Here is a 27010-nt window from a genome sequence, read left to right as displayed (position 1 = left end):
AACCTGCCCATTTGTGAGCAACCAATTATTCAACCAGATGTCTAATGAAAACATGTAATCTGAGCTGCGTGGAAGATGGTGAAAAAAATTTCCTGCTCAGGACATTCATGTTCCTGTGCTTGCAAGAGCCGTCCATGTACATACTCCCAGCAAAATCCTGTATTTGCTTCTCAAAGCCACTAGCAATGACACTTTTTCAAACAGGAAAACTCGTGTAATTGATATTCCATTAGAGAAAAGGAATTGCTGCACGGACGCACGAATGTCACCACCGCCTCACCTGAGCAGGTATCCTCTGTCCTTACAAAGTCACTGCATGGTCCAGAACTACTCACTCAGTAACCAGAGCAAGGAAAAAACCCAGGCAGATGTGCAAGAAGCTCTTTTTGCTTCTCTTTCTCCAAAGAGCCATCGGCTTGCCCGGGCGGGAATGGGTTTCTCCCTTTACTCCTCTAGTTTGAACCCTGCTGGTTTTAGACTTTCAAATTGCATCTCCAAAGAGTAACAATAGCCCTAGAGATTTTTTCAATTATTCTGAAAGCATATTTTCTTGAAAACTGTCAGCTTTATATCCTACAATTGCTGGATTCTCTCTATCCAGGATGACATACTATTAAGTTAGTTACAGGCAAATTAACACAGCTGACAGAAAAAAAAAAAAAAAAGGAAAACACACGAGGAAGAGTTACAGATGATTCAGGATTCAGCGTTTCATTGAAAAGACAAGCACAGCAATGAATTAAATAGCTACTGTGAATACATGAATAAACCACAATTTAAAAGACAGACAAATAGACAGGAGACTTGAGCTGTGACAGCAAAAGTGGTCACTGATCCCACCTCCCTCCTGGCCAGCCCACTCCTCGAGCATCAACCTCCTCACCCAGCCGGAGCCCTGAAACACAGAAATCCTCCACCTGAACCCAAAGCTTACCAAATTCTGAAACATCCCACCCGTGCGTGCCTGGAAGGTGGCCGGTGTCCTACAGGAGTCATGACAAGCTCAAAGGACTTCAGCTGGTTTCAGTCGTACAGGCGCTGGAGGACCCCACACACCCCACCACGCTGTTCAACTCTGAAGCTATAATCACAAGGGAGCTTGACGAAAATGTGACTTTCCTGCCAACTTCCACAGCGAGTTCTGTTTTATTAACTCCTTTAAGTTAATTATAACTATGTCAATGTTAAACTGTTTCTGGGAGCTCACACTGTGCTGTAAAAATTTGCTCTAGGCTCAAATCCGGAATCTTGGGAATCAGTTTTCAAAGAAATATTCAGTCATTGCAAAAAAAAAAAAAAAAAAAAAAAAAACCAAAAAACCCCAATGCAAGAACTCCAAAGCACTCAAAAGCATGAGAATTGAGAAAATCCCATTTCCTGCACTGGCATCTTCAGTGGGAGTAAACACGAATTCTGCAGGACTTCATTCTCTGAATCATCTTGGGAAGCTAAAGTTGGCGGATATTGGTCCATATCTGATTTCAGAGCACAATGAAGAGCCCAGACACTACGATGTATTGAGTACAATTAGCTTCAAGCATTTCACACTCCACAGCAAGAAAAACAAAGCTTCAGGGGGCTCCAGGTCGTCCCTAACACCAACCCACCCGCAAAAACTAGTCATCCTGCCTATGAAGTTCACATAGATTTAGGGGGATAACTGAGAGAAGATAAGCATTTGCTTCACGTTTTGCATCAGCTGACAGATGTAAATGTCCCAAAGTTTCCAAATCAGAGACGTTAGGATCCCACTACCACAATGCACCGGACATAAAACCTGCCAAACACCAGGCAGCTACGAGTAGCAGATAGAAAGAGAGAGAGATAAAAACCAGCTATAGGTACTAACTGTTAACGATCCAACCACCACGTCTATCAGACAAATTGCTAAAGCCGGGAATGGAGCCTCAGGGAAGAAGCAAGGATGAAAAAACTTCTCTCTTTCCTAAAACTCTGGAATTTTGAGTACTTGAGAAAAAAGTTTTAATGTCTCCGAGACTGTTTTAAATATGACTGGCGTACTTAAATCTAAGGCCTCACGTAAAATGAAATGTGCTGTTAACCCGTCTATACTGATCAAGACCGAGAAGAAAGTAAAATGTTCCCCAGTCCCCATTCCAGGCTAGTCAATGCCTGGAACAGATAAAATAACTTATCCTGCCTTTTTTGCTGTTATAATTATTGTGCTTGGTGAACCGGTTTAGCTATACTACCCAAAACAACCTTTCTGCAGATACACGCTCTCTTTACCAGACAGGATCGTTGGCAAACTCTAAGAAATCAAAGTTAGAAAAAACATCGAAATCCTTTTCTTTGGTTAGAATAAATTTATGACTAAAACAAAAAACTTCATACTGCCTGCATCCTCAAAGAGCCATAATTCATACTTTATACAGGCCAACAAATAGTTGCAAATGTGCATGTGTCTTCTATCCACATTCCTTCCCCATGAAGATCCTCTGAAACTAGAGACAGTTCGGCATTCACTAGGAACGGATCCGGCAGTTTATAGCTTGAAAATAATCACGGAAAGGCAAAGAGAAGGTGAATTTCTTCAGTGCACAAAGCATTTTAATACAGCCCTCCTTAGAAACTAGCTATTCTGTTATTTACACTGCCATTCAAATTCCCCAGCCGTACAAGTTTAAACTTGAAAGTTTTAAAAATTTAAACTATTTTAAAGATGAAATATGAATATTCTTATCAAACCAAACTCACACTGTTTCCTGTGTAGGGCAAGAGATGAATAAAAATAAGTGACTAAAACCTCAGGTAATGCCCCCAGCTACCTGTATTTTCAATTTTCACCTTTTGAACTTAGCTTTAGGAACAGCTTTTCCATGTGTAATACAACCAATACTATTTATTCTTTAGGGTCACCGTAAAACAAACAAACAAACAAGATACATGTCCTACAGTTCCCTGAAAATGTGGGAAGTTACTATATAATGGCTCTGGATGTTAAAAAGCATTATTAAAATGCTATATACCTCTTAGCTCATGGCTTTCTGGAAGTTAATGTTTCTTCATTTATTGCAACACATAAAATCCCCCCCCCCCCCCCCCTTTCTTTTCATAGGCTTCTGAGATTTTATTTTTGGTTTGGCTTTTTGAAGTGTTAATAAGCTGGGAAACACGATAGGGATACACTGAATAAGAGAGGCACTCACTTTACATTAAAACAATTCACAGTATTTCCTCTAGTCCTAGTGAACCAGTCCAAAAGGGAACGAGTCAATGCAGTAATTCCCCTGGTACTTACAGCTGTAGAAGCCTGAAGCAATTACAGCAAATCCATACAATTTGAATTATCAGAACCAAACATGAAAAAATGTTTTGCATTAGAACAGTCTGAAAGTAGATGCTAACTGCCCAATATAAAGTCATAATTTCACTTTATGAGTCAAGCAACCAGCTTTATAGAATCCATGAATTCCCAGCGAATTCTATTTCCGCAGTTGTGACAACACCAGCGAGTGACATGCCATAGCGTTTTAAAGTTTTCGACATGTTTGCCCCCGAACATCGCTCCCAAAGAACCTCTCTGCCAGAGCAGACAGTGACAGAGCTTTAACGGATCCAAAATCAGTGACACTGACACCGAGTCAACACAGCTACATCAATTTCCACTATCTGGAAATTCGGTTTTTTACACCCCACCATCCCCAGACTGTCGGGATTCATACCAACACTGATGTCTTTTTGTTTCCTTTCACACTTACCACTGCCCAATTCGGCAAGTATTCAAGTTTAGTGAGACTGCTCAAACGGATAGAGTACGTGCTTACGTATTCACGGGTCAGGACCTGTGCGCAAGTGAACAAGGCAGTTTAAGAATAATTATCAAGGTACAAGTTAAACAAAACAAGCCATGCTATATTTCAACGTGGCCTAACAAAGCAGGAATAGAGGAGATAAACAGCCAATCTCTCATGTCCCCACTTCCCCTACCTTATGATTCCTTTTAATCATGGCCTACTACAATGCAGCCAAAAAGCTACATTTTTCAGACTGCAGAAAGCGTTATTTCTTTTGACCATGCTCTTTAACCATTATTTTTCACATTCAGTGTATATCACATTTATCACCAATTACCACATAAACAATACCTTCAGAGTTGAGGTTCACAGCAACAGTTCAGACATTATATATCAAAAATATTAAAAACCACGCACTCAACCTTTAATAGGGAAAATTCTACTCAATTTCCACCCGCCTTCACAATAACATCAACAAAATTAAACATAACTTCCCAGTACTGGCAAAGAGCTTCATTAGCAAGGTCAGAACCGGTTACATTTTGACCTATAGTACCTTGCTCCGTTCCCCCATCATTTGCAAAAACCGATTTACTTTTGCAGCAAAAGACAGGCAATTTTAATAAAACAAACCAAACCCAAAGCCCGGCATTGCACAGGTACGAGGTGAAGTTTTCCAGCTCCAGCACATCCAAGAATCCTCTCGGTGCTGCTCACGCACACAGAGCTGACGGCTGCAGCAGAGATCAATTTAACAGCCCTGGTATTCAGCAGCAGACTAACAGCCTCTTCGAGAATCTCTTTGTGATAGACACAAAGACGGATTATAGCAGAGAGTGAATACTTGGTAAGTTATGGGTAGTCCTCTGCTGTTCTTCCTCCCCCATTTTAATTCATATTCATCTTGGCAAAATCTTAGACAGACTATTAACTAATCTAAAACAACATCACAGCTGATACAACACATAAAGCAATCAGTCAAATGAACATGTCAGTGCCATCTACTGAAGCAATAAAGAACAAGACAACCCCAGCAGGCTGTGGCTTATTATCTTCACAGCCATAATGAATAGGCAAATAGTATTAAATATAAGTACAGTATTCCACAGTCACATTTTGCTATGCTTTAAGCAGGAAAAGTGCCTTCGATATGTTTGAGGAACAGAGATTACGACGAGATGAAAATAACGAAGGGTTTCGACACACCTCTCCATCATTTTCTTCTCCTTCACTTGCCAATCAACTACTATTAGGTCTTTTAAAACCCCAAGCAAGTGAAACAGAACAGCATAGAAAATTTTCTACGGGCTTTAATACATGCTGTTAACTGGTAAATGGAGTAATCATAGTGACCAATTTATCCAAATGCAGCAAGGACTTCTGGTTTTTTTATTTGTCTAACCAACAAAAACCCGTTTTTGTTGGTTAGACAAAACAGCCCAAGACGCTCAACAGCGTGTATTCGTATCGCATCCATACGCATGCCCGCAGCCCTGTATGGGAGGGTGCTGCCGCATCCTCAGCTCTAGAAGCAGCAAAAGATCTGGCCCAGCCTTCACTTGGACCGCTGGGCTCGACCAAGGTCTTCTCCGTTTTCTTGTCAACAAAGAATTAGAGAGATTGACACGTCCTCTTGCTCTGCTCAACGGACGTGCCTGTTTTGCGCTTGGGGAAAAAAAAGAAATCTATACAGCACACCCTCCTCTTCCTAGGTGTGCAAAAGGAGACCTAAAGTGACATTAATAAAACTAAGTGTATTTGCAGTCTCGACCTGCCCTACGTCCAGCCTGCCGGCTGACACATAAGGTGTGAGCCTCTATTTTCTGGTACATAAGGAACAATTTCACTTGCTCAAATGCACTTTTTTTCCCCCCCTTCCTGATGGAATTATTGCTAATTTGCATATTATGAATCCTGTTCTGGCTGCAATCCTTTTCTATAAATTACAGGCAACATCTGAGTAGTGCCTTTGTCCTCACCACAACACGTCGACGTAACAGAACGAGGTAGGAAACAGGAATCCAATTTGCAAAATATCAGGTTGTTAATCTTCTTTAAGAATTGAAGATCAACTGAGGCCCGACTCTATAGCATCTGTTATTTTAATAAACTATCCTACTAAGAGGTTAGAGTTCATCACAGCAATTTGTCTTGAGATGAAACGACAACAGGACAAGGAAAGGAAAGAGGGAGGGGAGAATTTGATTTTGACACCACGATCCGGTGCCTCAAAAAACTGTTCCTAAAACCTTCCAATTTTATAATAAACAGGACATTATCTTCCTTATTCACCGACTCACTCATTTCCACAGTGTCCAAACCAGCAGGTCAGGCAGCCATGCTACCGAGCCATCCTGGAAAGTTCAGAAAAAGAGCAGTACAAATTTCAAAGCAGAATTTTTCAGCCTACCTTTGAAAAACACTTCGCTATTTTCACATTTCACACTCGCAATTTCAAATGAATATTACATTTTCTCAAAATAAACTGGCTCTTGTGAGAACGATCTTCATCCTTGCTCTCATTCAGGTGAATTAACTATTCTTAGTTAAATAGATTTGCTTCTAGTCTTAGTCTGATGACAGATTAACTCATGACTGGTAGGATTATAGACTTACCTCTGGAACTAAATCACTTTTGAATCTGAGTTATAGCTATTAGTTCTTTAAAGCTTAGCTGAACAGCTTTTAGTACCTCCTTTGTATTTTTGAAAGAATGATTAAACATCATTAAATCCAAGCTAAGGGCTCTTTCTCACAACTCCAGTGAATAAACAGTTAGCTGATTTAACTTTAAAAAAAGAAAAAAATAGAACGGCAGAGTTTTACAGGGATGTTTTCAGAATAATTAATGCTATTCTAAGTCTAGAATACTTGTCCTTAAAATTAAAACATGTTTTTCATGTTTGTGTGGTTTTTAAGCACGTAAAAACCCCTTTGTTCTCCTTGGAGAGAAACAGCTATCCAGATCAACCTGCTGCTTTGTACCCAGCGTGGCCCTTCCGTTCCTGTTACGTTTCTCCAGCTGCAGAAGACACGACCAATTCTACGGAGACGGGGCAGTGAAGCTCTCCCATACAGCAGCCAGCTAATGACTCCTCTCGACTGAGGACATCAAGCATACGTTCAAGCGTGGCTTGTTTTTACATGAAATATGAAATATTCCAAATACGACACCAAAATTTTCCATGCCATCAGCAAACAGTTTCACTACATGCCAACAAAGTAACGTAGAAGCAGCCACTAAGCAGGTATCTAGAGAGTCACCCTTTCAACATCCTCCTGCTCCTGACATTCCCTTCGGCAGCATTAGTGAGGAAAGCGAGGAGCAGTCTTTCCCCAAACTTTTGTATCTTGTCAGAGGATGGAGATACTTAGCCATCACTCTCCATTGAATTAGAAGGGAGCCAGCTTGCTTCAACGAGCTGCCTGAATTCATTGCTTTTGCCTTCTACGTTTCCATAAGAGGAGGCACGGATGGGACAGTGAGGAGAGAAGAAGTTTCCCCTAAGAAGCAAAAATAAAACCACCCTGTAACTACTAACGAAGATCACTGAATGGAAGAGCTGGAGGCATCGCGATGCCGAAATTATATGGTTTAGTCGCACCCTGGCAGCTACGGGCAGCAGATCTCCTTGGGCTCCCAGCCCAAGCAGCCAGCCACTGATCTACATCCCCACCAGACGACCGGGTTTTCTTTTTAAGTAACACACGATCCAAGTTTCGGTTAATTCATCATTAAGTATCCCTCTGGCTCATACTAAGCCAGCTGCAATCTCCGAATTAGAACATATCACTTTTCACTGTTTGTTCATGATTGGAAAACCCCTAAGCATCCAAGAGCAGATCGTGTTGTCCAGTCCTAGCAACACATCTATAGATACATGCAGGCACACAAATATATAGACATATAGTCTGTTTAAATCAATCCTTAGATCTCTCCCTCCACCCAGAAAACTCACCAACTACTGGCAAGTATAAAAACCCCACAGTGAACGTAAATGCAAACCCCAACTAGTCAAAAAAGACATTAGCTCCTCATTTGACCGTGTTACAGAAATCTGCAGGGGCAGGAGGGGAGGCATTCATGCCGAACTGTATTTGCTGAAGTTTAGTGTATGAAAAAATTATTTGTTCTGATAGACTACAGTTCAATATTTATGCAGATAATGTTCAAGCTAGACGTCAGCCACAAATCTCTATCATTTTCTTTATACACAAGGCACTTGTTATTCAGCTGGAACGCATTTAATATACAACATAATGTGAAATTCTAAACTATCTAAAATTAGTGGGTAAAGTTAGCTTCAGCACCAAGCAAGAGACGAACCGGGTCCCATCGCACCAAAAGAAAGAAAGGATTTAATATAAAATACAGTTTTGCTGTTTGAATAAAAGGAAAGCTCATTTGTCACGAACTTATTGGAACAGAGTCAGGCTTAGAGACACTGATCCCTTCCAGGAAAGTGGGGAACAAAGCCGTAGCAGTACAGAAACACAAGCCAGCACTAACTGCCCTTCTTAGGATACTCTTTTTAGTATTTCTGGCTAAAAGCTACTTATCACTTCATCCGCATGCCCACCTAGCCAGGCTGCAAAGACCCTCCTTCCATACCGTTTTTCTTTAAAGTTCAAAACCTTGAATTGTCTTCAGGGGCTTTTCATAGCATGAGAGAGAGGGACAGAATGCAATTATAGGACAGTATTTCTTAATCAAATCTAAGCCGCCCACTGAAAGTGAATGGGAAAATATGGTTGCAAGGCAATGCTTCTCAATCAAGTGGACGGATTTGCCTTTCAGAGTGAATAAGGGAATGGAGCTGTGGTCACCATTTCTTAATCAGCTCAGCTGATGTCCTATAGAAGGTCTCAATGGAGGAACACAGCTGTGGCCCATAACTCTTGACTTGATCTTCCATGGTTTGACTGAAAAGCCTGAAAAGCACATAAATGCACTAAAGCTTTTCTCCATTAAATTGGTTCTTTCAAAACCGCCACTGGCTTCACCCAGAGGGGGGAAAAAAAAAAGTTTCTTTTTCAGTATGCTGGGTTAGAGGTTGAGTGTAAAAGTTTTCGTGATATATACTATACACAGAGGTATATTATAATAGACCAAACTATTATTTTCTTTTAAAGACCAAGATGGAGCATGTTATTTAGTAATGCCAACCTTCTGTAAGGATTCCTGTCTGAGTATGTGGTTTTTTGCTTTGGCTAAAGCACCCTTTTGCATTTCAGTTAGCAAAGTTACAAAACATTGAAAAAGCATCTCCTTAGTCAGGATTTTTTTTTAAAAGAGTACATTCGTCATGACTGACATGTTACACAAGATACATTTCAAATGCACTCATACTAACTTCGAGCTGTCAGATCCGCGTATTCCAGTTTTCTGTCTTCATTTGAAAATGCGGCTGAATTACACAGCCAAGACAGCGAGACAAGAAAGCAAGCGTGCGCGCCGTGGGGAGGAACAAGGAGAAAAGCTTCTGTTTTTCAGAGCTGCCTGTATTTTTCTTCTACTTTCTCTGGGAAGTTCTTAAGAGGACAGACTTCTCAGTGAATTACATTATAATTACCTAATTTAAGGAACTTCTCTACTGGGCCTTCTTTAAAAAAATCTCAAGGTATGCCCCACCCAACAAGTTTGCCATTTTCTGAGAGATTTCATACTGATCTTTGTAATGTATTGGAGGTGTAATAGTTAATGTGCACTCGTTACCATCTTGTAAGCAAAAAGCTAATTAACAACACTCAGCACAAAGCAGACAAGTCTATTTTTTTCTACCTATGTCCACTAAAGACACTAACTCACTTCCTAACACTGTAGCCAAAAGGGTTTTTTTCCCCTTCGAAACCAGCAGAATGCAGTGTAATAGAGTGCACATTTTAATTTGCATTTTCCTCAATATGCTATGATATGAATTACTGCAAATATACAGATAACTAGCTTTAGACCACTTAGAAATTATTTCCCTACAACACTGGCAAAGGACAGAATCGCCACCTCCATTTTTACCTTCTCTCCCCTCACTCCCACTTTAATCTTTTTTGTTTCAGTGGCGTGTTATAGCTGCTCCGTAGCTCTGCTGCCAGTTACGTGATGAAGCCTGCATGCTGGGGCTGTAATTCAATGGCTCGCAAGCCACGTACGACTTAACAGCCTCGCATGAGCCATCTTTGATCTAAAGTCTAATAAAAACAAAAGTGAAGAGTGTTAGCGTCGGCATACGTGGAGATATGAACAAACAACCGAGACGTTCTGATCTATAAATCGGATTTTAAAATGGTAGTGGTTTCTGTTAAACAGTTTGTTGAATTTGCTTAGTACACACCAAAGCGATGATTCGTTAAGGGTTTCATGCTAACGAGGATGGTCTTCCATTCACTGACGTTGAAGGGGGGGGGGGGGGGCTTTTTTCTATACAACATACCCGCATCAACTCAACAGCCTGTTCATTGTGGTTAAGTGTTTAGGAAAGGTGAAGTGTTTATACACTGAGCAATTAACAATAGGCTGCTGAGACAAGAACATCTCCCAAGGTTTCATTCCCCAAAGGGAAAAAAAAAAAAAAAAAAAACAAAACCCAAAACCAACCCTTGATGAAATATTCAAGACGAAAACCACAAAGGTTGTTAAACAAAGTGAGAAACTTCCAGTGTCTCTCATCTGCTGGAGAAGATTCCTGCGCAGAAAATAAAGGATCGGGGGGGTCTTTGGGAGCACGTCCCACCACGCAGCTCAGAGAGAGCTGTCGCTAGAGCTGCCCCATCTTCCTTTTCCCCCATTCACTCTGAATTGCTGCGCCGAGTTACAGGCAAAGTTTTCAAACAACTTATCTTAGTATCGCTCTATTAATTTCTAACAAACGATTTTAAAGCAAAAACCTTAGTTTTGTTTTGACTCAGAGCTGAAGTCAACTTCAGAAACCCTTTCACACTTCCCCAAAGCGAAAAATGCACGTGAAAGAATTCACATGTACCTTATAAGACAGAAGCTGAATTTTGTAGTATTTCCATTTGTTAGCTATTCTAAATCTATCCACTAACATCTTCTAAGGGCTGAGAAAACACTAAATTTCACTTTAGGAGTCCCAGCAGAAGTCCTAAGAAATTTCAGTACAAAAATACCTAACAACAGAAAAAAAAAGGCCAATAAAAATAGGATCTTAAGACATATTCAGTAATTTATACCACCTCTGCCACTAGAGAAAGTGCTTCTTGTCACTCGTTCTTAGGTGCTGAGACAAAACAGTAACTACTTTTAAGAAAACCCAATTAACAAGTAAGTGCGTTTTAGTGCTGAAGAAAACAACCTGCAATGTCTGATGTGGACAGAGAGCTGCAAACAAGCAAACAGCAAGCGAGAAGGATTGAGTAGTCGCAAGAAATCCACTGCAGCAAGAAACTGCACTCAAGGCTTTCACACCCAGCAGCAGAGAGGCGATACACCAAGCTAAATGCGCCCTTTCCTTTTATCGTCAGCAGTGTTCCCATGATTAACACGAAAGATAGATCCTTTGCTGTTCCCTTTGAGGTTACCAATCCAAATACGAATCAGACCAAGAGCTGTTTCGTTTTGCAAGCCACAGCACACGAGGCTTATTCACAATTTCTCCATTCTTACAGGCCTCCAGCGGGTCTTGTCAACCACAGGGCTTTGTACCACATGCAATCTGAATCTCCGCAGGAACTGCGGCGACAGATTCTTTACTAACGATCTTTGGACACACAACAGCTAAATAAATCCCCAATTTTGACTTACTAGCTGTAACACTCTATAAACCGTTGCATATGTGACTATTGTTAAGCCCTGCTCCTGAATAAGCCAAATTCCTTGTAACAAACAGAACTTGCACAAGACCAAGAACTATTCCAGACCTGAAAAGCTGCCAACTTCAAAACGCCCTTTTCACTTGAAGTCAGCTCATATTAATAGGAAGAATTATTAGGGGAAAAATAAACAAGCGTTTACCGTTCGCAGCCTCGCGTTTGAAAGCACGCCTAGCTCAGAGACATCAAATGCTGCTCATGTTTGGCACGTAATTTTCAAATATTTGCACCTAGAATATTTTCAAAGCAATTAAAAACAACACCAAATGCTTTTGTTGCCCTCTCCTTTTTTTTTTTTTTTTTTTTTTAACATCCTACAAACGTATCTGACAATCGTTAAACAACAGCAACCCCCAAGCGTAGCTGCCCAGGGCAGAGCAGCAGAAACGCAGCGCAAACCCCAGCACCACATTTACTGCCGGCTGTAGACAGGGTGCAACTCCAGACACTTCTGTTCGACTGACACTCGTTTAATCCCAGGGCAAGTTTAATCCACAGCATTCACACACTCACAGAGCTTTTATATTCGCAATTCCACTGATTTACCCGCTCTCACCCTCCCTGCTCCTGCAGCTCCTTCTCCTGTCCTCATTCTCACGTCCCAGCCGTGCCTTTCCTTTCCTCGAGCAACAGCTCAGATCTCTCCTCCACCAACAGCCCCCTTCCTCCTCCTCCCCGACACCTTACTTTTGCTTCCAGTCCCACCTCCCTATCATCCCTTTTAATCTAGTCCCTATTTTTTGCCTTGCCTTTGCACGACAACGATTGATGCTACTTCAGGAGAAGCTCCCGCCGAAGTCAATTAGAGTTTTGCCGGGGCTGAGGAATCAGAAGCGCCTATCACATCTTTCACCGCACGCTCCTCAGGTTCCAGCGAGCATCTTCTCTGAAGCAGCAGTATATAAAAGGACCAAATTTTGCGACATTTCACACGGGACGAGCTCAGCGACTTCAAGAGCCCGCAGCATCTTTCCCTGATTAAAAGTACAAGTGCAGCTCTGAAAAGTAAAGATGCTTCCTTCCCCCCCCCCTTATATATTTCAAAACCACTGGGTGCTTTCATCGCGTCTGTCAATATTCCCCCGCTGACTGTACCTGGAGATCAGGAGCTGTTTTGACACACAGATCGTGCCGCTTTTTCCTACGTACAATCGCACGTAACACGATTAAGCGGGCGCGTTGCCTAAAACGAGCAGCTTTGCTAAAATTGACTCCTGTTTGTAGAGGCTCGTACGCGTAAGCAGTTATTTTCTTCGGTTATTTGAGCATTCGCAGGAGGGGATATAAATTGCTGCGAGCCCCCCTTTGCTTCGAACGAGGTTTAAAGCGTGATTTTAAAGCGTGCTTTGCTCCCTGAGGCGGACGCTGGCCATCCACAGACCTAAACCCACGATGCCCCCCCCTCCGCCGTTATTAACTTCTGCAGTTTACCTTTGCGGCGGGCGGGGAACACACAAAACCCACCGGCTTTTTTAGTGTTTTGGGTTTTTTTTTTAATTTCCCTAAAAAATCTGAATCATGACCGATTTTGCCCATTTCCGTGCCCTCTCCCCCCCCCCAAACACAGCATGGGGGGTTACGGGGGAGTTTTTTAAAGCCGCGCTCCCCCTCCCCGCCAGCAGCAAGGCCACGACCCCCGGCACCCCCCCCCCCCGCACCCACCCGCGGCGGGACGCGGCCCCCGGCGCCGTTCCCCCCCCGCCCGGCGGGGGGTGGTGGAGCTCCCAGTGAGGGCCCCGGTCCCGGGTGGGGGTGTGGGGGGTTCCGCGGCCCCCTCGCCTCAACAAAGGGAAAGTTGCGGAGCCGCCACGGCCGGCGCGGGGCTCCCGCCCGCAGACAAAGGCGGCGGCCGCCGGGGCGGGGGTGGTTGGGGTCCGCCTCAGGCTCCCCCCGTGCCCCCCAACCGCACCGGGGGCGGGGGGGGGGGGGGGCACCGAGGACCCCTCTGCACCCTCCTCCCAGGGGGGTGCCCCCCCTCAGACCCCCGCCCCTCTCCCCCCCCCACCCTCAAGGGGGGGGTCGCGGCCTCCCCCCCCCCCCCAGCCCCTTTATTTACCGCCATCATCAGCACGCGCGAGCTGTCACCCAGCGCGAGACACCCCAACCGCCGCCGGCCACGCCCTCTCCCCGCCCATTGGCCGCCCGCCGCGCCCCGCCCCGCCCCGCCGTTGGCTGGAGAGCACGCCACACAGCGCTCTCGCCTTCCCCCTCGCCCCGCTCCCCATTCAGCGCCGCTGCTTACGCCAATTCCGTAAAGCGGAGCCTGGCGCTAACGGCGCGGCTGGCGCACCGACGGACGTCGTTTGCGCAGTCTACGCCGTGGTAGACAGAGTTCTGGCAGAGCTTACGAGCTCTGCGTAGCCGCTAGGGAGAGCTCTTCAATGGCTTACGGTCGAGTAGCGGGAGAGCAGCGCCGAGGGGCGGGGACTGCCCGGGCCCGGCCCCGGACGGTGACGTACCGGGCTTTGTGAATCCCTGACTGAAGTTTGGTTGAGTCACAGGAGGGTAAATAAGGATGTTTCGGAGACAAAGAGACTCTTAAAGGGGCAGCGCGGGAGGTGGCGTGTTCCCGCGGGGCCCCTGAGGTGGCTGTGTGAGGTGGGAGATACCCCACAGGGCCCCTGAGGTGATGGGGGGCATCCCACAGGGCCCCTAAAGTGACGGGGGGGGGGGGGGGGGGGGGGGGCCTGAGGTGACGGAGGCGGGCACCCCATGGCACCAGACACCACTGATGGCACACAAACAAGGGCCCACGAGCCATACTGGCCTTTGCCAGAGGTCACTCGAAGGCCCCTAGGTCACACGCTCATCACCACAGTGCAGGAGCCGTGAGGGCATGGAAACGTGTTTTGTCAGAGACAAAGGGATGTCAGCACTGAGGCCGGGGGAGAAGCCTGTCGCCAGCAAGGGACAGCCACACTTGGGAGTCACCCGCACTCACCGGGACAACTCACTTCTTTGCAGCCTGCAGGAGGTACCGCTGGGGACCTGCCAGGGAGCGTCGAGTCCTGCTCTCTGGGCAGCACTGAGCCGGGGTAAAGCTGCAAGCAAGCAGTTGTGGACCACACAGCACTGATGGCGTGAAGCACAGGTCAGTGATGTCACAGACACGATTCCTTTGCACAGGGACAAAATGTTCCCCCCCTCCATCTTGTCCCAGTAAGTTTTGAGGCAAAGCACTGCAATTTACTGCGACAGGCGGGAGCCTGCTTTCTTCTGCCACAGCACAAGGACACTCCACAGCCTTGTGGTCTCTTTGTGAGCTCCTTCACCAGACAGCCTTCCCACAAATTCCACTTCCTGTGAGCTTTGTCATCTTTTCTCCACACTGACCACTGCCTGGTCTGTTTTGAACCCATACCTGCACAGAAATCCACAGTCACACACCTCTCAACTCTTCAACAGCTCCCCACTGGAATGAGCCCTCAGTCTGTAATGTCTGCTAAGAATTAAAACTGAAGATTAACGAGGCCCTTATGTCCTCACTCTCTTTGTAAAGCTTAGCAGGGTGCAGCTGCTATGTTAGTACTTCCTCATAAAAAATGCCACAGCACAAAACAGAACAAAAGCCCACAGTATCCCCAGGGTGGCAGTGAGACTTGGACTCTCTCTCTGCCACTGAAGCGTTGGTGACCCTGGCAACATCACCCGGTCTCTACTTAGAGCTAGGAGAGGGAAAGCTATAATGATGCTTAAGGGTGAGACCAACATCCCCAAGATCCCCAGTCTCCTCTAGGTCAGGCTTCAACTCACAGAAAGCAACAACATTGGCAGTGATTTTTGAGGTGCAGAAGCAGAAAAAAGGATCCATAGTGGTACAGGACTACAGCTTGGCGGCCTCTCCCTCTCGATCTTGCATTCTCTGAGAAAACACTGGGGAGCAACAGGAAAGCAACCTTTCAGACCATGCCTTTGACAGGCAAAATTAGGGTGGTTTTCAATTACACTGGCTCAATCCATTAATGTAACACAACTGAAAGCCCCCTGAAGACTTGTTAAGATGCAGACTAGCATGCTCAAAGCCACGTTAACCTGCCGTATTGATGCTGGGGTGGGGGCAGATTGAGGAGGATTACTGCAGCTAATAAGACTGAAAAACAGTCATTTGTCCATCAAGAAAGTAAAAAGCCTCAGAGTAAAAGCAGCCCCTCATGTGGGGCAGCTGATCCCCTCGTTCACACAATGCAGTTACAGCAACAGACGATTTTGCAAAGACATAAAGGGCTAAATCCTACCCATCCTTACACGCGTAGAAACCTACTGACGTCAATGGCTGTAATGGTGTAATTGAAGGCAGAATGTAGCTCAAGGGGTCCCATTTTATTACTCTAGGAACAGTACAATGTATTAATAAGAGCACAGAAGTCCCCAGAGATTCCAGCACACATTTTATGTTTTTAAGACATGTGACCAGAGTTTTGACATCTCTGGTTACAGAACGCATCTTTCGGGAATTAATAAAGCATCAGCATTCAGCATGACTAATCTCATCATTAAAAGGTTGGGTTTTTTTTAACCTTAATACTTAAAAGGGGAAACAGGACAGAAATAACTATCCCTACAAAGACTGCAGTTTGTTTTCATAAGTTTTCCCAGCCACACTTAACTACGTGGAACGACAGCAGGTCAGATTCCACTGAATTTTCATCACTGAAAAGTAATAGTCCCACTGAAGTCAGTGCACGTCATGAACTTGAGCTAGGAGTTGCAAAAGTTCAGTATATTCAGCATACTGGAATTTCTAACACGCTTATGGTATATTATGCCATTTATTATGGCTCATTAACCAGATCTTTCTGGACCCAGTGCTGATTAAGTTTATTAAATGCCCACAGTAAAAGCTCTAGGCACTCTAACAGTTAATTAGGCTTACAGGTATAAATGATAATCACAAAGAAGTCATATCTAAATAACTAGTTCTCCAGCAGCCAGCAAATCAAGTAACAAACCAGCTTCTCCCCCCCCCCCCCCCCGCCCTGCTTCAGAAGGAAAAAAAATCTATTTAGAAGAAATTATTTCTGTTTTACTTGCTCTTCAGACTCTTCAAGACCCATGTATTGGCAAGGAACCAACAACATTTTCTGAGAGCAAGATGCATGCTGCTCCTTCACGAGGAACCCACTGTCCTTCTTGCAAACCTCCCTTCCTAAAACCATCCTTAGACCTTCTCTACACCTGCCCTTTATATCCAGGACACGGGCTGCAGAGCTGGAACCCTGCTACACACAGCCTTCCCAGGAACCACGAAGGAAGCTCAGCCCAAAGGTTGGTGGCCAAATGAGGGTGTTTCTGCTTATTCTAAGACCGAGCGGGGTGTGGAGCAGGGAGGAGAAGAAAAAATGACAGCTACAAGCCAGACAGATACTGAACATGTAAAACCAAGGGGACAGATAGCTCAAAAGGCATCTAATTTCCCTGGTTTTCCTGCTGTAAAAATAAATCACCACTAAAAAAAAAATATATTCAAGTGATATCATATATTTTTGGCTTTTATTCCCCAAATCCTTCCTTACTCCATTAAATCTGCTGAAGCCACCAGGATTTCTCAAATGAGAAATGGTGTGCAGGGATAGGACATTTATTACCTACCTTTCAAACAATGAGATAAAGCGGTTGGTATTTTTTCTTTCAATGCATGAGAGGGCTCCTACCAGGCTTATTTATTTATTTATCACAAGGCTTCATCAGTATCATCTGAGAGGTAGGAGATTTTAATACTCCTATCAGACATAAAAGATGAAGGCAAGCTAAGAACATACCCATAATAGGAATGCAAAAATTCCTGTAGATTTTGCCACAGGGAAATTAGTTTGCTTTTGGGGTATAAAGCTCTTGAACCAAATCAAAGATAAAACTCCGCTGAAGAATTGTCTCCATGCAACAGAAAATTTTAAAAGCTGTAAATAAACAATACAAAACAGCACAACACTTGCTGTGCAGAAAGACTCCATCTCCTCACAAAATACAGCTTTTTATTTTGATGAAAAATAACAAGACACTTCCATGTAGATATCTAAAAAAAATATATAAAAAAAAAATCTCTCACATAGCTGTTTGCAGTCAAGGAAACTCTCCCCTTGCATGCATTTGGCTGGAATTTCTCCTTTTCCCACCTTCCGCCGACGAGCAGCAATCCCCTGCATGAAGCACTGTACTAAGAACCACCAGAACCACGGGCCCGATCCCAGACCAAAACCACGGGCCCAGATCCCACTCAAAAACGTGAAGGAGGACAACAAGAAATATGCACAGCATTCAAGACCTTTGCTTTGAAACAGGGGAAAGAGATTGAGAAGAAAAAAAAACCTTGGGCTGCCTCCAGTGCCGCTTTTTGGAGGGACTCCTGATCCAGATGGGCAGGCAGAAAAGAGGATGCAGTCGCTCGAAACCGGGCTCCAGGGAGTCCTTTCATCTGATGCCCGCTACAGGTACCTGCTGCTGCTTGCGGATCTTGTTGAACAGCTCCATGTACTGAACCATCGTGTCCGCTGGGCTGTAGATGCTGTCGTGCTTGGTGCCAAACACGGACGGGATACCGGGAGTGTGGTTCCCCATGAAGCTCTGCATGAACTCCATGAGCAGGTTCCAGCAGTCGTTGGCTATCACACAGGGGCAGTACTCCACCTGGCAACAGAAACCACAGCCCTGAAGCTCGCGGCAGGGACAATGTGCTTTCCTCTCTCTGCCTCACTAGAGAGAGAATGCTTTTCATAAAAACATCTGAGAATATTTAGCATATAATAAGGATGGACAAATATAAATGAACAGGACATACTAGGAACATGCAAGCAATCCCTTCAAAAGGCAAGGGGAGGTAAAATGTACCCTTTAAGGGCATTGCTTTTATTAAATCCCCAGTAGTGGAGGTCTCGGGGCATTGGTTCAAACGTCACATTAACTTTACCCCATCCAAAACCAAACTTCCTTCCCACATGCTGGTAGGTCGATGACTCATGCGGCTGTGACATCTTTCAGGAATGTACTGGAAAAAGCCTTGTGACTTAAGGACTTGAAGTGTTTTACTAAATGAGTCTGGTCCCAAATCAGGAGTAGGTCCTAATGCAAACCCTGAAAAAACTACTAAACTAAAACAGAAGCAGCCGGATCACCTGGCAAATCTGGTCCTGAACTCAAGTTTAGGGTAAAACAAGCTTCTGTTTAACCCCAGGTCAATAGCAACACTGACGCTACAACATCTGTGTTTACTGCAGTGAAGAAATAAGCCGTTTCTCAATCTTCGTCCCTGCTGGCTAGGAACACCTGCCTGAGTAGACACGGCATGATTATTAATTGTATTTCAGATCATAGGATTTGCATGTTTAGAAAAGCATAAACTCCGATTTTGAAGGACTTTTAAGCGTCTTATTCTCAGCTATCTTGGAGACTGCTAGGCACCGATATACCTAGATGTCCGGAGTCTGACTGCTCTGCTTTGCCCTTCCCATACCAGTGCAGCCCAGCTCCTTGTCTTTTTCCGAGATGTTTTTCAGCCCAGCTGAGGCTTGTCCATGGCTTGCAAGCCTTCGACTCATGCTTGCATTCAGCAAACCATCTCCCCAAATGCCTTCCTAGATCCTCCCATGCCCCTTCGTGTACACTGAAGGATCTCCCTTTAGAATTTGCTTCAGCCCAGCCTCCACCCTGCAAAATGCTCGTCAGCAGCTGGCAACCGATGCTCTCAAGCCTCATCAGCAGTCACGGCACTGATCGGGGAGCGCAGAAGAGGTTTGATGGCAGGCTTCGAGCCCATGGTACACCCCACGGTGCAGCAATCCAGGTCGGCATGCCATGGGGTAGGACTGACACCTGCCAAAAGCTCTCTGGGGAGGAGAAGACCATCTCTACACCGTGTGAGCAGAACCTGGGGCAGGAGGGCCCTGCTCTCCCGGGGCTGCCTCAGCCCCGCTGTCTGCTCGAGATGGGGAAAGAAAGCAAAACCCAAATCAGCATCGAATTAGCAGCTGAAGAGGTTGTTTTGTCCCTCTCGGTATGCTTATTAACCTGAAGTGCGCTACTAGTGTTGTCCATCAGGACTTTAAGCAGCTTTTTAGTTTGATGGCATCCCTTCAGGGTTTTGTTTGTTGGCACTTCAATGACAGGATTTCCGTAGCTGCAGCTGAGCCCTGAAGTACCTGCCTGAATCAAACCTTGTTGTGAAAAGGAGACAAATACCCTGCCTGCTGCATACATGAACGCATCTAGTCCAAACTACCAGCAACGAGCAATACAATCGAGACACGGAAGGGACAGGGGATTTCTCGTCTAGCCTCCAACATGGGATTTCCCTGTCTGTAGTTGTATTTCATACCCTTCAAAGATGATTCTTACCTCCACAGATATCCCACGGGCACTGGGCCCCATTGTAACTGTGCCCACCTTCACCAAGAAGTCACAGTACTGGTAGCGGGTGCCCCGGCTCTCTATCTTGTTTGCCTTGGCATTTTGGAAGAAGCCTTTCAACTTCACCATAAGGATATCAAAGTTGGCATCTGCTATGAGGCAGGGACCATTTTCAAAGAGAGCGAAGCAGCTGAGGGGATATTCGGAGTTGTGCATCACGTACATCAGCTTGCCTGTCTGCCCTGAAATAAAAGCAATTATATTTGGGCTGTAAAATCAACAGTCCTGCACTTGTATGTGCTTTAAAGAAGCATCTGTTTTTCCCTTTTGTCATCCTTGTTGCTTTAATTCCAGGGTCCTTGTACCGCTCATACACGCTTTATGTTATCCGGCCGTTCAGTGAACAGATTGTATTTCCTTCTTAAGATTTAAAGGGGAAAAAAAAAATCTTCTGCAGCCCGAGGATAATATGCCAGCATGACTCGGAGACCAGAGGGTGAGCTGGACGCGAGATCCCCAGCAGACTGGTGGGGGGGTCAGCAAAGAGCACCCACCTCCCATCCCCAAGTGTGGGGCTGGGCATCCGCTGCCTGTCCTCCTGCCCACGGTTGCTGGAGGAAGGCTGGGCTTTGCCTCTCCTCCCACTCACCCACCAGCCCTGCACGGGAAGGATGTGCTGCGATGTGCTCTGGAAAACAAGGTGTCCAGAGAGAAGATGCCTGGTTTGTACCGTGCTTTAAAAGCTGGAAAAAAATCGTATTTATCTACATAGGTCAAAAAAGCCTTTTCAGGCATGTGGCCATGCAAGTTCCAGCTGCAGAAAAAGCAGGACCAAGCTGCTCTGGTAGCTTGAAATGGGTCTGTCCGGGCAAACCGGCTGGGCAGAGCCCTGAGGCTGCGCAGGCTCAGTGCTGACCTCTGCAGCCACAGAGCCACCAGGCGATGTTCCCTTTAGCGGTTTCAAATGATGTGAAAATCCAGGTGTTTAGGAGAAAAAAAGAGGCCAGAACAGTCCCTCAAGGTGAGGGGGCCACGCCACACCTCTGAGATACCGGTTTAGGCTCTGCTATGTCAAGAGGGGATTTGGGGCCCTCCGAGCACATCCCCTGGAAACAGCTGGGTCATCTCATGCCTCAAACCCCCCCGGAGCTGCTCCTCACCGCCCCGGGGAGACGGGCAGGGCCGGCGGATGCTGCCAGGAGACTTGCGCCCATCCTCTCCAGAGCCAAACGCAGCCTCCAAAGCAACTCTGACAGAAGCAGCGGTTTAAAAAAGCTTCAGGGAAAAACACACAGACAGCAAAGACACGCGACACGGCTGTCCCCAGCGCAGGGCACCGCTGGGGCACGCAGGGAACGGGGAAGGCAGGGCTTGCGAGTGGGTAGAAGAGCCTTTGCTTCAGGGCAGCCCCAGCACGCAGCGTCGGCCGTGGCAGGCTGGGCCGTGCCTTGCACCGACCTTCTCCGGCTCCGGCAGGACCAGCACAGGGACGCTCCTTCTCCCGGAGGAGAGAAGGGACCAACGGGAGCGGCAGCACACGCACCCTGCGCGGCGGAGAAGGCATTCCGCAGGCAGCGAGATGGCTGCTCGCTCCCCGCAAGGATAAACGGAACCGCGATGACCCGCAGGAAAAGCCTCGACCCTCCCGGGGCCGGACAGAGCCGCGGCCTCACCCACGGCAGACGCTCGTTCCACGGGAGACCGTGCTGTCGCCGCAACCGGCTTCCGCCAGCAGCCCCCTGAACGCCACGTTAAGGAGCTGGAAACGGCGCTGGGAGAAGAGACGGCTCCGGGCCGGCCGCGAGCACCCGCCCCCCGGCCCGGCCCGGCCCGGCCCGGGGCTCTCCCGGCGCTGACCTTGGCTGCTGATGGTGGAGGCGGCGGTGTGGTAGGTCTCGCAGTCCACGCAGAAGGTGCCCTGCTTCTCGGCCCCCAGCAGCTCCAGCTTCCGCGTCAGGATCTCCACCGTCTGCTGCACGCTCTTCCCCTCCGCCACCGGCACCTGCGCCACGCTGTAACCGGGGCGGGGGGGCGGACAGTCAGAGACCCGCCGCAGCGCACCGGGCCCGCCTGGCCGGCCGGCCGCTTCTCCCGGCTCCCTCCCCGCTGCGGCGGCGGCCCCTCCCCCCGGGACGACCCCCCCCCCCGGACGGGAGCCCCCCGCCCTTACCAGGTGACCCCCATGCCGCACTCGCCCGCCGCCCCGCCGGGACCGAAGCCGCCGCCGGAAGGGGCGGGGCCGCCGTACCGCCGGAAGGGGCGGGCTGGCGCCGCCGCCGGAAGGGGCGGAGTCGGAGCGTACGCGCGGCCGGTGGCGGAGCGGGCGGCGGCGGCAGCAGCTCCTCTCAGGCCCCGCCGCCATGCCCAAGGCCCGGCGGGCGCGGGGCCCCGGCCCCGGCCCTACATTGCCGCTGGCCGAGCAGATCCTGCAGGAGGCGGCCCCGCGGCCCACGGCGCGGGGGAAGCGGCGCGGCGGCCAGGCCGAGGAGGAGGAGGGCGGCGGCGGGGAGGGCTATGTGGACGCGCGGCTGTCCCGGCGCATCCTGGAGCAGGCACGGCGGCAGCAGGAGGAGCTGGAGGCCGAGCACGGCCCCGGCGCGCCCGCCGCCCCCAAGCAGCGCAGCACGGCGCTGGGTGAGCCCCCGGTTCGCCCCCAGCCCGCCCCCGGGCGTCGAGGCTGCGAGGCCCAGGGCTCAGCCAGCGCCGCTCCCCCGCAGGCCCGGCGGTGCGCGGCCCCGGCTCGGACTCGGAGGACGATGAGGAGTGGCCCTCGCTGGAGAAGGCGGCGGCGGCAGGACGGAGCGGGGAGTACTGCGGGGAGGTGGAGGTGGACCCCGAGGACGAGAAGGCCATCGAGATGTTCATGAACAAGAACCCGCCGCTGAGGTGAGGAGGCGGCGGGAGAAGGGGCTGGGCCGGGGCAGCAGCCGACGCTTCCCAGCACGGCCCCTGACTCGCGTCCCTCCTGCGCTGGGCCCAGGCGCACGCTGGCAGACATCATCATGGAGAAGATCACGGAGAAGCAGACGGAGGTGGAGACGGCGCTGTCGGAGATATCGGGCTGCCCCATGCCCCAGCTCGATCCCCGCGTCCTGGAGGTCTACAGGGGCGTCAGAGAGGTGAGGCCAAACCAGCTCTGCCCCAGGGCCCAGCGAACGCCACGCTGAGCCCCCCAGCCACCGCCTCTGTGCCCGCTCTCCCTCAGTGACGCTGTCTCCATCCTTACCCTGTGCAGGCAGTTCTGTGTATTAGCTGCAGTTTGCGTAGTATCAGTCACTGAATGGCCCAGAGAGTTTCCGAGTGACAATCTCCTGAGCACCATGCCCAGGATGGGCCTGGGACGGTCTTTTCTTAGGACCTGGGATGGTCCTTTCTTACCAGAGGTGCTAAGGGAGGGGGAAGCTTTCTCATGGTCATGAGACAAGTCCCGCAGCCCTGCTGACAGTGCCCATATCTCACGGCCTGGCCTGTATCCATGTCTTTTTAAGGTGCTGTCTAAATACAGGAGCGGGAAACTCCCCAAGGCATTTAAAATCATTCCTGCCTTGTCCAACTGGGAGCAGATCCTCTACATCACAGAGCCGGAGACGTGGACAGCAGCTGCCATGTACCAAGCCACCAGGTAAGATCATCTCTGGGAGCTGCTGACGTTGGATTTTTTGCTTTTTCTTTCCATAACTGGAACCAGATTTACAACATACCAACCTGTCCCCCGCTTGGCCTCCTGTCTCCACACCTCGCTTTGTGCTTTGCTTTTCCCAGGATATTTTCATCCAACCTGAAGGAGAGGATGGCCCAGCGGTTCTACAACCTGGTGCTGCTGCCGCGGGTCAGGGATGACATCGCCGAGTATAAGCGCCTCAACTTTCACCTCTACATGGCTTTGAAGAAGGCTCTGTTCAAGCCGGCAGCTTGGTTCAAAGGTAGGGACTCCCTGCAGGGCTGCCCTTCGTACCTGGGAGCCCCTTGCCATCTGGGAAGCTCAGCAGGGGTGTGTGTTGCACACCACTGCCCGGCGTGACAGGACACAGACCCCTGCGTGGCGTGGCCCTGGGGGCTCGGTGGGGAGGAGGAGATGTGAGAGAGATGCAGGGAGTCCCCCGTGGTGGACGAGGTGGCTTCCAAACCCCCAGGGGCCCGTTTGCGGTGTTCAGGGCGGAAAGGTGATGAGTGCTGTAGGCTTACGCAGGCGCTGCCAGGAAGTGCTGGCAGGTATTTGGGTTCTTTGGGAGGTTGATGGCAGATTATGAACTGTCTCGGGTCTGATCTTGGTCTCCTCTGGCAGCCTGAGGTGGTCTGGGGCTAGTTGCATGGCAGGGAGATGCTGCGACCCCTGTAACAGCAGCTGGTGGAGGAGCTGTTATTTCCTGGGGTCAGATGTGTCCTGGGATAGGAGAAGCGGCTGAGCCCTGCGTCCCATGGCTCTGCCTGCTGTGATTAAGACAGGCAGTGCCTAACTCTTCCCCCTCCGCAGGGATCCTCATCCCCCTCTGTGAGTCGGGGACCTGCACGCTGCGGGAGGCCATCATCATCGGCAGCATCCTCACCAAGTGCTCCATCCCCGTCCTCCACTCCAGGTAACGTGCTGGGAGGTTGTGGGCGGGAGAGGTTCTCCTTTAGGGACACCGGTGCAATGCCTCGGGTCTGTCCCTCGGCCTCTCTGGCATCTCGGAGGTGGGGGGTTCGCCCAGCTCCCTCCGGCGTTGAGATTCAAGGCTCAGCACTGGGTTTGTCATCGTTGTGTCTGGGTGCCTGCTGCCCCGTGGCTCCTGCCTGGCCTGCGCTCACCTCAGTGCTCCCTCTGTTCCCGCAGCGCGGCCATGCTGAAGATCGCCGAGATGCAGTACAGCGGCGCCAACAGCATCTTCCTCCGGCTGCTCATCGACAAGAAGTACGCCCTGCCCTTCCGCGTGGTGGATGCCCTCGTCTTCCACTTCCTGGCCTTCCGCACGGACCAGCGGGTCCTGCCCGTGCTGTGGCACCAGAGCTTCCTGGCCTTTGCCCAGCGCTACAAGGAGGACCTCTCCTCGGAGCAGAAGGAGGCTTTGCTCGAGCTGCTCAAGTTCCACAGCCATCCGCAGATCTCACCGGAGATCCGGAGGGAGCTGGTGAACTCCAAGACGCGGGATATCGAGGGGCAGCAGCCCATGGCCATGGAGTGAGCAGGGAGAGGCAGGGAAAAGCTGCAGCCCACCCTGCTCCCGGGACGCTGCTGGACGCAGTTGGGAGCCCGGTGCGTGAGCGAAGCCGTGGAGAGGCGTGCGGGGAGCATCCATCCTGGGATCCTGCCGCTCCAAGCGGGCGCTGGGGGCAGGCTGTGCCTGTAGAGCTGGACCACGCTCCCTGCGCTGCTTGTCACGGGGCAGGGCGGTCCCTGTCCCACCCGGGAACCTGGTGCCACCAGCACCTGGGAGGGTTTGGCCTGTTCCTGTATTGGAAAATAAAGCCCGAGCCGTGTCCGTCAGTCAGGGGTGGTTCTGCTCCGCAGCCGCACCTCTCTGCGGTGGCATCCCTGTGCGGTCCTGCCCTGTCCCCACCCCACCTTGTCCTGTCCCCAGCAGGTGGCAGAGCAAAGCCACCAGCCTCGGGGTTCTCACAGGGGTTCTCACAGAGCAATCTCACAGATTGAGTCTGCGCTGCCAGTGCTGTCCCTAAATTCCAAAGGGAGAAGGGACCCCTGTGCACCCCCTCTTCGCTCCCTGCGCTCTGCCCTGAGCAGTCCCTGCGCAGTTAGGCAAAGGGAGGGCAGGCCAGGGGGACAGGGCTGGGACGCCCAGACTGTTCCCAGAGCCAAAAACCACTCGAGAGGAAAAAATGCTCCTGGTGGTGCCTGAGAGTTTCCCCAGGGCTTGGCTGTCACCAGGCAGGAGCGGGCTGCGGAGCTGCCGCATCACGGCTGCTGCTGGCCGGCAGCAGGGCCTGAGCCGGGACACCGCAGGGAGCGCGTGCGTGGCCACGGGCAGAGGCGAGGGCAAGAGTGGCGTGGCCGTGCTGGGAGCCCAGGGAAAAGCCCTGGGGGGCAGCACAGGGGGAAAATCCTCCAGAGAGCCCCTCTCCTTGCAAGGGCTGGCAGCAGGCTGGGGCACGGGGCGGCCTTCGATTCCCCCCATCCCTCTACCTGGTCACCCCACGGCCTGGGCCCTCCCTCCTGCCTGGCACCATCACCCGCCTCGCCACTGTGACCCTGGCTTCCCCACCGCTGCCCTGCCTCCAAAATGCCTGCCGTCTCCCTTCCCCGGGGATTTTCCTGAAACGCTCGCTTCCCCAGCTGCCCCACTGGCTTTACCTCTACTCAGCCAGGCTGGTGAAGCCGCGGGGCGGCTGGCCATCGAGGCTACGTGCCTGGCCTGCTCGCAGCAACCTGCCCACGCGCACGTGCCACCTCTGCTGGAAAACCCAGTGGGGGCTTTTCCTCCCGCATCCCACGAGGCGCTGCACTTACCCTGGGGAATCGCTGACGGTGACGCTGCGATGCTGCAAGGTTTGCACGTTGCAAGTACCTGGCCTTGCCCCTGAAACCAGCACAAAGTCCTGCTGGTGCAGCCCATGGAGAAAAGCCCCTGCAGCTTCCTACGGCAGCAGGTCGTGCTGAGGAGAGCTGCCTCCTGCCTTTCCTCTCGAGAGTTGGCACCTTCTCCCGTGACGGCAGCGGTGGCAGGAGCAGAAGCCACGTTGAAGCGGAGCAGCACGCAAAGCCCAGCCGCCTAGGCTGGTTGCACACCGCAGCGCCTTTTCCTTGGCTTCCTGATTTTATCTCCTTTCTTTAAAGAAGCCAGAAGCTGATGAGCATGAGAGATAGCCCCGGCTCACACAGCGCATCCAGCGCGCTCTCGCCACCCTGCAGCACCGCCCGAGCTGCTGCAGCGCGGATCGGCGAGAGGGAGGCTTCAAAGCTGCCGGGGGCGTGAAGTCGCTGCCTCCTCTCCTCTCTGCACCTTGCCTGCAGGAAGGCGTTCGGTTCCACGTTCATCCACCGCCATCCATGAGCTGCCCCAGGGCCTCGGCGAGCGCAAGGCGGCCCTCGGCCGTCTCCCCTCCAACCTCTCAGCAGGGCTGGAGCTGGCTGGTGGTGTCCTGCCTGCCCG

The 27010-nt window shown here is 49.8% G+C and overlaps 3 protein-coding genes across 3 annotated transcripts in view; 1 reads left to right on the top strand and 2 right to left on the bottom strand.

The window, feature by feature from the left end:
- The window catches only part of USP49 (ubiquitin specific peptidase 49), a 34797-nt gene extending 21110 nt beyond the window's left edge, over positions 1-13687 (bottom strand). The window contains exon 1 of the mRNA XM_075521548.1: positions 13642-13687. The gene's annotated coding sequence lies outside the window, so the exon portion shown is untranslated. The remainder of the gene's footprint in view (positions 1-13641) is intronic.
- A 3929-nt stretch (positions 13688-17616) lies between these two features.
- Positions 17617-22202, bottom strand: MED20 (mediator complex subunit 20). Its single transcript, XM_075521804.1, has 4 exons — positions 22096-22202; positions 21783-21937; positions 19914-20167; positions 17617-18209 (listed from the first exon to the last, which is right to left on the bottom strand). Exons 1-4 carry the CDS (start codon positions 22107-22109, stop codon positions 17994-17996), a joined length of 639 nt encoding a protein of 212 aa, XP_075377919.1. The 5' UTR covers positions 22110-22202; the 3' UTR covers positions 17617-17993.
- Positions 22199-25389, top strand: BYSL (bystin like). Its single transcript, XM_075521799.1, has 7 exons — positions 22199-22559; positions 22643-22811; positions 22906-23044; positions 23414-23547; positions 23688-23848; positions 24400-24502; positions 24739-25389. Exons 1-7 carry the CDS (start codon positions 22286-22288, stop codon positions 25085-25087), a joined length of 1329 nt encoding a protein of 442 aa, XP_075377914.1. The 5' UTR covers positions 22199-22285; the 3' UTR covers positions 25088-25389.
- The last annotated feature ends 1621 nt before the right edge of the window (positions 25390-27010 follow it).

Source organism: Mycteria americana, chromosome 20, assembly GCF_035582795.1.
Source record: "Mycteria americana isolate JAX WOST 10 ecotype Jacksonville Zoo and Gardens chromosome 20, USCA_MyAme_1.0, whole genome shotgun sequence".
In the NCBI taxonomy this organism is placed as follows: Eukaryota; Metazoa; Chordata; class Aves; order Ciconiiformes; family Ciconiidae; genus Mycteria; species Mycteria americana.
The sequence above is the reverse complement of the archived record's forward strand: the minus strand, read 5'-3'. Positions and strand labels throughout refer to the sequence as shown.

Coding starts and splice junctions, on each gene's coding strand:
- BYSL (XM_075521799.1), top strand. CDS start 22,286: ATGCCCAAGGCCCGGCGGGCGCGGGGCCCCGGCCCCGGCCCTACATTG. Junction 23,849..24,399: donor GCCGGCAGCTTGGTTCAAAG/GTAGGGACTCCC, acceptor CCCCCTCCGCAG/GGATCCTCATCCCCCTCTGT. Junction 24,503..24,738: donor ATCCCCGTCCTCCACTCCAG/GTAACGTGCTGG, acceptor CTGTTCCCGCAG/CGCGGCCATGCTGAAGATCG.
- MED20 (XM_075521804.1), bottom strand. Junction 20,168..21,782: donor CTCCACCATCAGCAGCCAAG/GTCAGCGCCGGG, acceptor CTTTTATTTCAG/GGCAGACAGGCAAGCTGATG. Junction 18,210..19,913: donor CCCGTGGGATATCTGTGGAG/GTAAGAATCATC, acceptor TTCTGTTGCCAG/GTGGAGTACTGCCCCTGTGT.